The sequence below is a fragment of the Hyaena hyaena genome, unplaced genomic scaffold (genome assembly GCF_003009895.1).
Source record: "Hyaena hyaena isolate Hyena2069 unplaced genomic scaffold, ASM300989v1 scaffold_330, whole genome shotgun sequence".
NCBI classification, from domain to species: Eukaryota; Metazoa; Chordata; class Mammalia; order Carnivora; family Hyaenidae; genus Hyaena; species Hyaena hyaena.
The window spans coordinates 558,291-572,739 of record NW_024080961.1 but is presented as its reverse complement, the minus strand read 5'-3'; the positions used below and the strand labels follow the sequence as shown (position 1 = coordinate 572,739).

Below are 14,449 nucleotides of genomic sequence, written 5' to 3'. Positions count from 1 at the left end.
AGTCAGACGCTCAACTGAGCCACCCAGGCGCCCCCACTTAAATATATTTTTTTAAAGATTTTAAGTTATCTCTGCACCCAACATGGAACTCGAACTCACAACCCTAAGATCAAGAGTCGCAAACTACCAACTGAGCCAGCCAGGCACCTCTGTGATTAGAATATTTAAGACAATTTACAAACATGTCTGTGAACTTGATGGTAACTGCAAGTTTTTTCATATGGGCTAGGAAGCTCGATTTCTCTTACAGTTGATAAAGAAGAGCTAACTCATTCACGCTCCTCTCTGCTCATTATTTTCCCTTGTAGGATGACAATCGAATAGATTTCAATCTACACTATATACCGTTTGACACTCTAAAAATCAAGTGTTCTGCTGCATGCAGTGCAGCTTAGCTGGAGTCAGCCTCAAACTCTGTAGTTACTTATGAACGAGAGGAACCTCAAGTAATGGGAAAAACTTTATGAGTATGATCTATCTGAAGAAAGAGAGCAATCTTAAAATGTTTATTTCTGAGAGAGACAGAGTACAAGCAGGGGAGGGGCAGACACAGAATCCAGAGCAGGCTCCAGGCTTCGATCTGTCAGCACAGAGCCCGACGCAGGGCTTGAACCCACAAGCGTTGAGATTATGACCTGAGCTGAAGTCGGACGCTTAACCGACTGAGCCACCCAGGCGCCCTGAGAATGATCAGTCTTAATTTACTGCTTTGTCATTGACTAGAGCTGCTTTCTGTAGAGTAATGCACCCTGAACCTGGCACTCCAAACTCGACTGAGGAAACGCGCAAACTTTGTAAGTGGGTCACGGTACTAGGCCAGGTTTACCAGTAACCCGGCACAAGTGAGGATCTGAGGGAGTCGCGCTGGACAGGAGTGTGGCAAGGGACAGGGCTACCCTAAAGTCTTGTCTCTCAGGCAGGGAACAGACACAGTCTCTTGGGGCTAAGAAGGTGAGGCAAATTGGATGAGGCATTAGTGGGATGAATTTTCCAGTGGGGCAATAATATCATTAATAAAAAAATAAAAGATGGCGATACTTGGTGTCACAAGTGACTTCAAATTATGACCTTAAGCCAGTAACCCTCTGCTCCCAAAAGGTATTCCCTCTCTTCCATTAAGAGAAACTTGAGAAAGACAGGGGCGTCTGGCTGGCTCAGTCTATGCAGTGTGCAACTCAATCTCAGGGTCGTGAGTTCGAGCTCCACATTGGGTGCGGAGCCTACTTAAAATTAAAAAAGAAGGAGGGGAGAGCGCCTGGGTGGCTCAGTCAGTTAAGCATCTGACTTTTGATCTGGGCTCAGGTCGTGATCTCAGTTTGTAAAATCAAGCCACGCCTAAGGCTTTAGTGCAGACAGAATGGGGGCCTGCTTGGGGCCCTCTCTCTGCCCCTCTCCCTTGTACGCATGTGCTCTCTCAAAATAAACAAACTTAAAAAAACCAAACTTGAGAAATATGGCTTTAACACTCCATCTAACTCCCTCCTCCAATAATGAGCTTTGTTGCTGTTTAGCTTTTATTTCAGAATCATGAACTCAACTCTGCATTACAGAAGGCGTGGGATAAGGAGAGCCTGTAACCCAAAAAAACAGCAGTGAGAGCGTCAAGGTCACAGGGACCGATGGCAGGCAGACGTGCGCAAATACTTTCTTCTGAACTGGGAAGTCATCTGTTATATGCGATAGTTCCTTCCAAGTAGAGGGTTAGGATGCAGCTGGAGCTCTACTACTGGACCAAACACCTGGGTGCCGTCCTGGCTACAGAGCTTTGACGAGTCCCTTGATCAGCACCCACTACAAGTGTGTGTGGGAGCGACAGCACCTGCCCCCTGCGGTTTCTGGGAGGAGCACATGACTTTTGCAGTCACGTGAGTTTAGTTCCCCTCCCTCAAGGGCTTAGAACAGGGCTCAGCACACATCAAGCTTTATGAAACTGGTGCCCCTGGTGATAGTGACGACGGACGGCACAGACCGACAGTGTATCTCAGAAGTCCTGCTTGGCAATCCCACATCTGTTTAGAACTCACCCCTTTATTTGAAAATACATAAACTGAAAGTTTCCAACTTACTGTACATGTTAAAAACTTTCAATAAAGATCTCTTGGATACAAAATATGGTCCATTGGTTCAAAATTAATTCTATGATATATCATTCTAAAGTCATACTTACTTTGAAAGCCTAAAGTTGCTGTTGTTTTTTTATGGCAAAAACAAACAAAAAAAACAAACAAAAAATCCCCCAAAAACCCCAGCAGGCTGAAAGCTTTTGCTAAAATGTACGAATATAACAGCTCACACTCTACAGTAAACATTTAACCACTGATGATCTCTTTGAGGTGCTGCTCTCCCTTAGGGTTCAAATGCTCAGTTTTCTGTGAAAGCCCGGTCTGCCTTCCCTCCACCCATCAAATTCATCTGTCTCTTCAGAAGTCTTGCTGGATGTTTTCTTTGTTCGCCTCTCCGTGTTGCTGCTTCATTTGAAAGATTTCATTTTCTAATTGCACAATAGTCCTTTCAATCTCGTAATTCTTGCTGACGAGGGATACCCAACTAGACAAGTTAAAAAAAAAAAAAAAAGGAAAAAATAATATAAAAAATTTCTTAGAAGATTTTATCATATGTATGTTTTCAGTCAGGGTCATATCGTGAACCATTTTAACTTTCCATTTTAAAAAACTGAGGCACAGCTGGGGCTAAGTGGACAAAGGGCACATAAAGTCTGGCTGTAATATTTCTTACAACTGAACGTGAATCTATAATTATTTCAAAATAAAAAAATATTAAAGCTAATTAGAAACGGTTGAAGAGACAGAACAAGGTGATGGAAGGTAATATTTAATGGGATTAAATAAACATAGAGAAAATAGGGTAGAGGCAATAGTTAAAAATGAAAGTTTCTAGAACTAGTAAATAATCCCACGGGAAAACCTCTCTCTGACCAATGAAAAGAAACAAACCTGTATATCTGAGAGATTCTATTAGCTTGAAGAAAACTGAAAAGATGGGTAGACTGATAACAGGTTCGTGGAGAAGGAGGTTAAACAAGAATGACGGGCGGGAGAAGGGGGAAGGGAAATCGCAAAGCAAAAAAGAAATGACACAAAAGTTCCTGATTATATGTAGGGATTCATATAAACTTAATGGCGTACATGAAGAGCATTTTTAAAGTAAAATACGTAAACACAGGGGAAAAACAACACGAATGGTCAAAGTATGAAATCTCCCTCCCTCATGAGTTAAAAAAGTAAGTTTTTTTTTCCTTTTAAAAGGAGAAGAAGTAGAATCCTTTCCGGAGCAGAAACGCCAGACGGAAGACGGGAGCTCTGAGGCCGGAAATGGGCAGCGGTGGTTCTGTCCCTGCCTCTGCCTTCCAAGCCTACCTTCAAGAGCCAGGCAGAGGCAGGGAGGGCGGGACTCAGAATGCAGCATCTTTGACACTCGTGGCATAACGTCTGAACAGTGTTGAATCAAATTATTAAATCCTGATCTTAAAATGTGCTAAGTGATTTAAAAGATGATGAAACTGGGGCACCTGGGGGTTCAGTCGGTCAAGTGTCTGACTTTGGCTCAGGTCATGGGCTTGAGCTCCATGTGGGCTCTGTGCTGACAGCTCGGAGCCTGGAGCTGCTTCTGATTCTCTGTCCCCCTTTCCCTGCCCCCCCCCCCCCCCCCGCCAGGCTCTGTCTCTCAAAATAAAATAAACACATAAAATCATAAAATAAAATAAAAAAAGAGGAGGGAACTGAAGATACGCACGCTGACTCCATCTCCCTTAACTTGGACCCGGCTGTGAGCTGCATGTTCTTTCGCTGCCAGTTTAAGTCCTGAATATGTTTCCTGTAAAACATCATTTATTTGACCCTCCTACATTTTAACAGGAGACGAAAAAACCAGCAGAAAAATCTATAAGCAACATAATACAACATCTTTAGTTCCCTGAGAGGAACAGATACATACAGTAAAAGACTGATTCCAGGAATTACCTTTATTCTATTTTTCATTTACAAATTCCATACAACATGCTCACACGAAACCTAAACACATAGTGCATAGACCTGTACACACAGAGACTGGAGAGCAGCCCTCCTCCCACGTGCCTCTCCTTCTGACTACCTGCTGCTCAGTTTTTGGTGGGTGTTTTTCCAATCTACTTTCTTTCCAAATTCTTTCCTACATGTGTACGTGCAAGATTAATTTTTTAAAAATAGTCTCTATGCCCAACACGGGGCTTGAACCTATGACCCTAAGATCAAGAGCTGCATGCTTTACCCCAGACACCCCAAGATGAATTTTTTTAAATTATCAATCAGATTATAGATGTTCTTCTGCAACATTTTCTCCTTCTCAAAGTGCCTTTTCCATGTCTGCAGATTTGCAGATTGCAAATAACCTGGTAGAGATGTTTTCAGATCTCAAGTCTGTTTCTTCTGTGCTCCAGGAAGGCAAACCCAGCACTGGATGCTGAACACAGCAGGTCATCCAGTTTTACCCCCGTATGACTACAGTCCAGGGGTCCCTTTTCCTTCTCATCCCGATTAATAAGGATTCACCTAAACTTTAAAGTAAGAAGAAAATAGGGGCACCTGCTGGCTCAGGCAGAAGAACATACAACTCTTGATTTTGCATGATTTTGAGCTGTGAGCTCAACCCCTATGCTGGATGTAGATTACTTGAAAATAAAAATTTCAAGGGGTACCTGGGTGGCTCAGTCAGTGAAGCATCCGACTTTGGCTCAGGTCATATTCTCACAGTTTGTGAGTTTGAGCCCCCATTTCAGATCTTCTGTCTCCTCTCTCTGCCCCTCCCCTACTCATGTGCACTCTCTCAAAAATAAACAAACATTAAAAAAATCGTAATAAATAAACAGGAAAATAAAATAAGAGGAAAAATCAACTTACCTTAACTTCTGGAGCTCTTTCTGCGCATGTTCAATCATATGAACTAGATTTCTAAGGAAAGAAAAGAGGAAAATCAGATTAATATACATTAAAATGTACTAATACCAACTAAACGTGATCTAGTTGATGCAAGTTCAAGTTCTTCTGCTATTGAGCTCTGTGCCAAACACCACATTAGACACTCTATGTAACTATTAGCTAATTTAATTCTCCTAAGAATTCTTTGAGGTAGGTATGATTACCTCTATTTCCTATGTGAAGACATTAAGCTTAGAAAAATTAAGTAACTTGGTCGAGGTAACACAGGTGAGTGTCAGAACTGAATTCCATTTTAGGTCTTTTAACCTCTCAGGCCCAACCAGTTTACTGATATCCTGATTTCATATACTTAGGTCACTTCTTAAACTGTAATTACTTCTTTCCATAGAGAAGATGGAAAATAACTCATGATTGTACTCATTCAAATCCCTATCATCTCCCTATTTCTATACCCACATTAATCGTGTCATTCTTCTCTCCCATCTATTGCTAACCTAACTGGAGACAGAAAACTGTCATGGAGGGCTGCTGATTCGGATTCAGGGCAAGTCAGTTCTCACTAGCACAGGGGCGCAGCTGAGTGATGTACAGTAGTGTGCAATCATCAACCTGAGAGAAGTAATTAAAAATGTTTTAAGTGTTTATTTAGAGCATACATGCACGCAAGCAGGGCTGGGACTCGTGAGCTCTGAGGCTGTACCTGACCAGAGCTGATGCTTAACCAACTAAGCCATCCAGGAGCCCGAGAGAAGTGATTCAAGGGCAGATGCCAACCCTCCTCCATGTTTTTATTGAGATGTAATTCACATAACCATATCCATCTCCTCTGAAGGCAGTAGAGAATCACCTTTAGGGTCCATTTCAACCCACTATTCTCTTGCTCTAGATCCAATATTGTTTCCTGGCCTCAGTGACTCAAATATCCTTCTCTTCTCCTAAGTTATTACTCCTCTGTTTCTGCCACCCCCCCACCCCCCAACTGCAATTATATCAAGATTCAGCCTTCAAACAGCAGTTGTCTATCCAGGCTTATCTTTACTTGAAGCGATTAAAATTTTTTTAAATGCTTATTTATTTTTGAAGGAGGGAGACAAACAGAGCATGAGCGGGGGACAGGCAGAGAGAGGGAGACACAGAATCTGAAGCAGGCTCCAGGCTCTGAGCTGTCAGCACAGAGCCTGACGCAGGGCTCGAACTCACGAAGAGCCATGGAGATCATGACCTGAGCCGAAGTCGGACGCTCAACCAACTGAGCCCCCCCAGTGCCCTCCATAGCTTATCTATGAGCATTCTATGCTCCTGAGGACAATCAAATTTGGCACCCTATTCCCGACCTCTGACCTTCAATAGGAGGAAGCTTTCCCTTGAACTACCTCTTCCTGCAAGCCCAGTTTGTCTTCTTTCTTTCACCCTCCTAAGTACAAGCATACCTCAGAGACACTGCCGGTGAGGTTCCAGGCCACCACATTAAAGTGAGTATCACAATAAAGCAAATCAAATTGCTTTCCAGTGCATACAGAAGTTAATGCTTATACTATACTGTAGCCTATTGTGTAATAGCATTAACGTGAAAAAAAAAAATGTACTTGCCTTAATTAAGAAATACTTTATTACTAAAAATTGCTAACCACTGTTTGAGCAAGTTGTAATCACTGATCACAGATCATTGTGACAAATAAAATGAAAAAGTTTAAAATACTGAGAGAATTACTAAAATGGGACATTGAGACAGGAAGTGAGCTACTGGAAAATGACACCGCCAGACTTGTTTCAGGCAAGGTTACCACAAACCTTCAATTTGTAAAAAATGCAATACAGCAAAATGTCACAAAACAAGGTGTGCCCCTATATGTCACTCCTCAAGCACTCTGAACATATTATTATTAAAACTGATGGCATTACTTCATGGGAGTCAGAAGAGTTCTAGTCCAAATGGGACTAGTCTTCAAGAGAGTCAGAAAGTTCTAGTCAGTTCTAGTTCAGAGAGTTCTAGTCCCAGCTCTGCCCTAAACAGCTGTGTGTCCTTGAATGAGTCATCACTGAGGCTAAGCCTAAGCAAGCCTCCATAAAACCAAGGGCTGACCCCGAAGATTTCCCTTTAAAATCACCAAGTACATAATTCTCTCATTAATGAGATGCTTTTTTTTTTTTTTTAAGCAATCCTGTACCAAGACCTTAGAGCTAGTAGCTTTCTGCCCATGCCCTCAAACCCCTTCACAAGGAAAGAAAACTTAAACAAGATGGGAAAGAAAGAAGTGGATTAGAGTGTAGCCTTAAATAAATTGAATTTGGGCAGACTAGGTAAAGGAATTCCAGGAGGCGAGGCATGAGGAAAGGCCCACAGGCAGAGTTATGATAGTCACAAGACAGAGGATTCCTCTGGATGGAGTAAAAGTCTACCACTGAGATACCCAGCCCTTTGCCTTGAAGACCATGTTTCTAGTTTGGACCTTACCCTGCAGTAAATGGGACATTATTAAAGGCTTCTAGGCAAGTTGAAAGCAATGCTTTTTCCAATGTAAATTTTCCACTTTGTGAAATAGACTTAAAAATTTATTATTTTTTTTTTTAAAGAGAAAGGACAAGTGGAAGAGGGGCAGGACAGGGAAGGAGGGAGAGGGAGAGGGAGAGAGAATGAATCCCAAGAGGCTCTGTGGCTTGAACTCACAAACCACATCATGACCTGAGCCAAAAACAAGAGTTGGACGCTTAATGACTGAGCCCCCTGGGTGCCCCGCTGTTAAATTTCTTTATTACCCCAACTCCATTTTTCTTTTCTTTCCCTTGCAACATATTCACAGAAGAAATGGAAATGTTTTGCTCTGTAGTTTCCCCAATTTTGGATTTTGCCCCTGGATCCTTACGTGACCACAGAAATTTAAAACATAATTCTGAAAACCTGAGAAAAGGTATTTATCATTTTGTGATTTTGCTTTATTATTCTAGGAAAGATACTCTAACAAGTAGTCTGATGCAGTCATGAGGTTCAATGGCTTTTTCTCCTTAAACTTCTAATAGAAGACTCAGGGGATTTTAGGGCTCAAAGGCAACAGAGAGATCATCTAACCATTGAATTTTATAAATAAGAAAATAGAGTCCTGGGTAAGTAACAAAACCTAAAGCTAAAGCCAGTTACATGGACCAGAAAGAGGGGCTCGGTGGCTGGCGTGGGCACGGCGCTTCCCATGTGAATCTTTTCTTACAGTCCATTCACATTATTTGCAGAGTCCGTACCTGTGAACTTGCCTATTCATTCAAGTTTACTTGTAACCTCAAAATTAATACTTGCAATGCTCGATGATCATTAACCACATGCTCGGAGCAGCACAGAATTTGAGCTGCTGGACGAGGACATTCTCGCCGAAGCAGAACAAGGAGATGCTCTGATTGTTTCAGGTTTCATACAGACATGACGAAAGGATGGGGCTTTTTGGGTTTTTTTAAATGTTTATTTATCTTTGAGAGACAGAAAGCACGCACATGTGCAAGCAGGGGATCAGCAGGGAGAGGCAGAGAGAAAACCCCAAGCAGGCTCTGCACTGTCAGCAGAGCATGATGTGGGGCACGAACCGTGAGATCATGACCTGAGCCGGAATGAAGAGTCAGAGGCTTGATTGACCGAGCCCCCCGGGGAATTTTCTCTTTTATAAAATAAAGAAAACCGAATGTACCAGGACAAGTTGTTTTTAGGATTTAAGATCAAAGCCTATGCGAGATGTGTGTATATATATATATATATATATATATATATATACACACACAACCCTTATTTACCCCAGGAGATGAGATACAGTATTTACTAATTCAGTATTTAAGGCCACTTTATAGAACATAACACGGAATAAATGAGAATCAACATTGTGAGCAATCTGCCACATGAAGGATTACATTCCGCTGTGTTGTGAGTGGCCAATCAGACCCCGGGACTCATGTAATTACAATGAGGTTTAAGTCCCCTCCGTGCTCCTTGAGACGGGTCTCAAAGCCGTGGCTTTTCATGTGGGTTCTAGCAGTTCTAGGACATGATCCCAAGTGAAAGTCCACTGTGTTCCTTTTACCCCACTTTCCTACCCTACTTCCCACACTTTTAAAAAAACACCACAGCTGTGGGTGGGAGGGGTTTATAAGAACAAACAGCTTCTTACTCATTATACACTTTCCAGGCATTGCATCCGTGCTGGGACATTAGTTCCAGGTTCTCAATTCGAACCGCCTGATGCTCTAACTGGGCCATAGAATTGTTTACACACTCTTGCCATGCAGTGATGTCATTTTTCTGACCCGAGGAAGGGGCTGGAAGTTCATATCTGAAATCAAACAGCAATAAAATCTTTATCTTTCCTTCCGACAGAATGCCTCACAGGCCTGTGCACAATGTAAAATCCATAGAAGACTACAGATGGAATCCTTGTGCAGGAACCCCAAATCTATTTCCTTTAAAGAATGCTGTGATAGCTCATTAAATTTCCTTCACAATCCACTGTTTAATGGGTCATTATACTTAGGCTCCGAGACATGCTGCCATGAAGGAGTTACTGTCATGAATACCTACAGAGCGGAAGCACCTGGAAACAGAAGAACTGGGGCATTGTGGAACTTCTGCTGCCTTTATCACTCAGGACAGACAGGGGATGGAGCACAAGAAAAGCAGCAAGACAGTCTCTGGTTCTACAGACTCAAACCCTCTTCTAACCTATACATATGCCGAGAGGTTAGACCTTCTGTGCGTGTGGCCCTCTCTCAAAGGCTCTGACAGATTACTTAGCACTTCTCACAATTCCATAGCGATCTTGAAGCCAAAAGGGATCTCAGATGTTAAGCAACCCTATTCTCCATTTTAGAGCAAGTAACAAAGGAAGTTTGGGTTTTCTGCCCCTGAGAGAAAAGCAATTCTGGAATAAAGTGACAGGGGAGGGAAGAGAGTGGAACCAAAGTCAAACTACCCTGGCACTCTGTGCTCACTAATGCTGCCTTGTGTAAAGGTGAGGCAGGAATCCTTGTAAGCCGTTAACATAGCTTCACCCAGGTATGTTATCAGCGAAGAGGCCTAATTAGGAACATCTCCTTGAAAAATTTTAAAAACATGAACCTCATTCCAATTCATCATTCCTCTGTTGTTGCATTTTAAAATACAATAGGTTGCATTTTTTAAAAAATTTATTTTGGAGAACGAGAGAGAGCGTGCAGAGGATCTGAAGCAGGCTCTGTGCCTCCCTCTCTCGGCCCCTCCCTCACTCATGCTCTATTTCTGTCTCAATAATAAATAAACATAAAAATTAAAAACAGTGCAAAAATTTATCTGAGTATTAATATAAGAACCACTATTACCTGAAAAAATATAAATACATAGAATCAGGTAAGAATTTTTTCTTTTCAACATTTTAACAAAGCTACAGCAGTTTTACCAGTAACTTAAAATTGAACAACGATCTGGGTCCAGCTGAACCCAGAAAGAGAACTTACCGTTTCATACTGAGTAATTCTATTGGTTGTCGAGCAGCCAGTCTTTCAAATTCATTTCTCATTATGTCGGTCTGATTTGGAGAAAGAATTATTTCCAAAATCATATCGACAACTTACAATTAACAACGACCAAACAGATCATGAATCTAACCTGCCTAAATATCTGTACTTCATGCTCTCCATTACTATGGATCATTTCCCTTCCCACCAAGTCTTCTCTGCGTTAAATGTTCTCAAGGCTCAGAACACACATGTCGTACGTAAAGGGACCCACAGTGAGGAAAAGGATTAATCCTAGATCAGCGTTTCTTAGTCCAGCAGCACATAATAAATAACCAGATGGGAGTTTTGAAAACAATTCCAATTCTAGTTATATCCTCCCCCTCCCCCACCACCCATGTAAGCGTTCTGAGGTGGAGACAGGACATGATTATAATTTGTTTTTAACTAATTACTTGATTGTATTGTCAAGCCAGTGGTGATCTAAGTATTCACTGGGGGGCAGGGAAGGAGGAAACGACTTGGACGTGAAAGAATTTGCTTTTGCTTTAGGGGCTACGTGCATAAACCCATACTTTCTTTTTGGTCCTGGTTGCTATTTTCATACTTTACTCTCTTCAAAGAATGAGAAATGGGGAAAGGGAAGAGACTGGTTCTGCTATCTGTTCTAACAATTGTAGAACTAAAAAAAATACATAGTAGAGCTCCACTCCTTTAGGTCCAATGCTTTGGTCAATATCCTATCCTATTTCTGTTCAAACAATTCCTGGCCCGAGTAAAAAGAACTGTTTCAGTATTCATTTATTTTATTTTATTTACAAATAGTTTATTGTCAAATTAGTTTCCACATAACACTCAGTGCTCCCCCCACAAGTGCCCTCCTCCATGCCCATCCCTCCTCCCCCCCACATCCATCAGTCCTCAGTTTTTGTCAGCATTCAAGAGTCTCTCATGGTTTGCCTCTCTCCCTTTCCCCCAACTTCAGTATTCGTTTATCATAGTGTTTCAGCTACCCAATTCCTGGTGTAGAACAGACTTCATAAATAGGTTTTCCCCCCATAAATAATTGTTAAATGAATTAACGCAAGAGCAGTTTTTCTTTCCTTCTTTTTTTAAAAGAAAATGTTTATTTTTATTTATTTATTTTGACAGAGATAGAGAGCAAGCAGGGGAGGGGCAGAGAGAGAGAGGGAGATGGAATCCTAAGCAGGCTCCAAATTGTCAGCATGGAGCCCAATGAGGGCCTCAAACCCACAAACCATGACATCATGACCGGAGCCGAAATCAACAGTGGGCCCCTTAGCAATTTTAAGTAAAAATGTGGGCCTCAAACTTACAACCTTGAGGTCAAGAGCGATATGCTCTACCAACCGAGGCTGCCAGGCACCTGGGAAGAGCAGATTCAAAAACAATTTGAAGATTTGTTATGGGTCTTAGGCAAATTAGCTTCTCTAGGCTGCAGTTTTCCCATTTGAAAATGAGGATAATAAACATAGTTACACAGTTCACAAGGCTGTTTTTAGGACTGAGATGGTGAGCCCAGTACACTATTAATTGCTTTTTTTTTTTTTTTTTAATAAAAAAGGGTTAAATAACCAGTACACTAATTATAAACACCGGAGGCATCTGTTGTATTTAAGAGAGCTGAAAAGAAAACTGGGTTATCTGAAATTTTCAAGAGTCAATCTGACAAAGAAGCATAACTGTACTTTTTAAAATAATTTTTTTAAATGTTCAGCCCGCCTGTACTTAGTTCTTAATGTGGCACCATCTATGTTTGCGTAGCAACATTTATTTATTTGTTTGGGTAACATTTAGAAAACGCATGGGAAAATAACATATCACAGGAGCACCTCTCTCTCTCCAGTGAAAATTTAACCAACTTCCCCCCATTACCTCAATATAAATACTGCATTTTTTGTTTGTTTTTAATTTGAGAGGGAGGGAAAGAGCAAGCGCATGGGGGAGGGGAAGCTACACCGGCTCTCCAGCAGGCTCCGTGCCTAGCGGGGAGTCCCCACGAGGAGCACGATCCCACGACCTGGGATCAGGACCTGAGCGGAAATCAAGAGTCGGACTCTCAGCCGCCCGAGCCACCAGGTGCCCTAATACTGCGTTTTAATAACAGAATTCTTTCATTAAAGACATGGTTACCTATAACGGGAAAGAAAAAACCCCAAACATATATATACTAAAATGCCTACCAGAATCTATCAGTTTAGAAATGATACTTCACATTACATTTGGCTGATCACACCCTAAGTAGTATCCTGAGTGCACTTCTGGGCTATTTTTTAAATAGTATTTTACTTCTATACAGTTCGTCACTTCGGTCATAGATTCGGTAAATATCTAGGCTGTGATGCAAAGGCCGCCCCCTAGTGGTTCTCAGGGGCCTAGGCAATTAGGCTTAAATACATTGAAAATTCCTAACGACCCGTTTTAGTGTAGGCCTTAGAGAGCGCACACCTTCGGAAATTTACGCCAAAGGGCCAATCTCTGAAAAGCGTACACACTAACTTCTGCCTGGTTCGCTGGTTCGCGAAGCCCCAGAAAGCCCTTCAGTGGGGCTCAGAATTAAGAAAGGCGGAGAACGCGTACCTAGTGGTTCTCAAAGCCCCCGCAACGCCTACACAACGGACTAAGTAGTGGCTAAGCAAGCAAGTAAGCGTTAAAGCCGGATTTTAAGATTCACTTTTCCGTGGCTACGACTCTCAATCCCAAACATTCCACAGCACTCAAGACGTCACATTTACCTCAAAAGCGGAATAATCCGGGGCTGTCAGGTAGCTCAGGTAGTTCTTGGTAGGTCGGTATCTGCGGGTCTCCTCCTCCACCAGCGCCGCCGCCTAGAAACGAGCACAGGGGCCCGGACGGGGAGAGCAACTTGCAAGGTGCTTTCTCGGCACGAAGGGCCAGAAAGCGCTGAGCCAGCAGCACCGACAGCGCGAACTTACCGCTTCCCGCACACCCGGCGCTTCGTAACCTTGGTCAAAATACGGCAGCGCGTCTACCACGACCTCTCCGGCGACTAAACCCGTGCCCGCCATTCTTAGCCTGGCCGAAGTTTCCTGAGTCTGCGCAGACTCAGGCCCGTTCAGTACGCCTGCGCCCGCCATGACGTAACGCACGTCACCCTGCGCATTGGCTCCGCGCATGCTTAGTTGGCAATCCTGAAGGCGCGCTCGCCCCGCGGCTGGGAATTGCCCGGCCATTTTGTTTTGGTCGGACGTGACGTCACGTCGCGAGTTCCCAGAGTCGGCGGAACACCTCAACTTCCTGTCCCTCGGCGTGTCCGTTTTTTTGCCTTCGACTGGAGCAATTTGGAGGGCAGTTAGGACTGTCGTTGCCGGCAGGACTTCGCTATTTGGGGGAGGGCGTGCTTTGAGACTCTTGGAGGGAGCTGGCAGTGGGACTGGGCGGAGAGAGAGACCGGTTTCCCACTCGGCTTGCTCCCTTAACCTCCAACCTTTGAACTTTGTGGCAGGCTTTGTCCCCTTGAGCTCCTTGTTGTACCCCCCCCCCCCCCCGCTGTGTTTCGTTCTCGGCCCCTGAGAGCTCTTGCATTAGTCTCCAGTTAAAACTGAGAAGGTTAAGGGTCTTCGTAACAAAAGGCACCTCCAAGGTGAGGTTAGCAATTGCCCACCAATTCCAAATTCTGCAAAAGCCTGTCATTTTGCCTTCAGGGCGTCTGTAAAATCCACTCATTTTGCCTTCTGGGTGTCCGGAAATAGAAAGTGCTCCTCATTGCCTCCCCACCACTCCTGCTGCGGCCAGAGCACCGGCTCTGGTCCTGGTTCCCCAGCTAAGCAAGCCAGTACCAAGTATATGCCTGCCCTATATGTGTGCGATCCAGACCTAGGCTTTGTCTGTCAGGAGCCTGGAAGTGCTGGCCACGGTTACTAAGTCGGGTTAGTCTAGCATTGATTCGGATTGTCTTTCGAACCATCATCAGATAAATGTGCTAGTTACAGGTGTAAGTAATGTAGAAGGTCTTTACATCTTAAGCAATTTTATTTAAAATTCTCCAAGAGATCCATGGAATTTTTGTG

At 43.1% G+C, this 14,449-nt stretch overlaps 1 protein-coding gene across 1 annotated transcript; it reads right to left on the bottom strand.

Moving 5' to 3' along the window:
- Positions 1-2,008: 2,008 nt before the first annotated feature.
- BCAS2 (BCAS2 pre-mRNA processing factor) lies at positions 2,009-13,490 on the bottom strand. The gene is made up of 7 exons (XM_039249106.1): positions 13,355-13,490; positions 13,154-13,246; positions 10,398-10,468; positions 9,080-9,241; positions 4,896-4,946; positions 3,754-3,834; positions 2,009-2,547 (listed from the first exon to the last, which is right to left on the bottom strand). Exons 1-7 carry the CDS (start codon positions 13,445-13,447, stop codon positions 2,421-2,423), a joined length of 678 nt encoding a protein of 225 aa, XP_039105037.1. The 5' UTR covers positions 13,448-13,490; the 3' UTR covers positions 2,009-2,420.
- Between the last annotated feature and the right edge of the window lie 959 nt (positions 13,491-14,449).

Bases quoted from the DNA above. Each gene is read 5' to 3' on its own strand.
- BCAS2 (XM_039249106.1), bottom strand. From the start codon at position 13,447: ATGGCGGGCACGGGTTTAGTCGCCGGAGAGGTCGTGGTAGACGCGCTG. The intron at 10,469-13,153 runs GTAAATGTGACG...TCTCCAAATCAG, and splicing joins CGGATTATTCCGCTTTTGAG to ACCGACATAATGAGAAATGA. The intron at 2,548-3,753 runs GTGCGTATCTTC...TAACTTGTCTAG, and splicing joins TTAAGGGAGATGGAGTCAGC to TTGGGTATCCCTCGTCAGCA.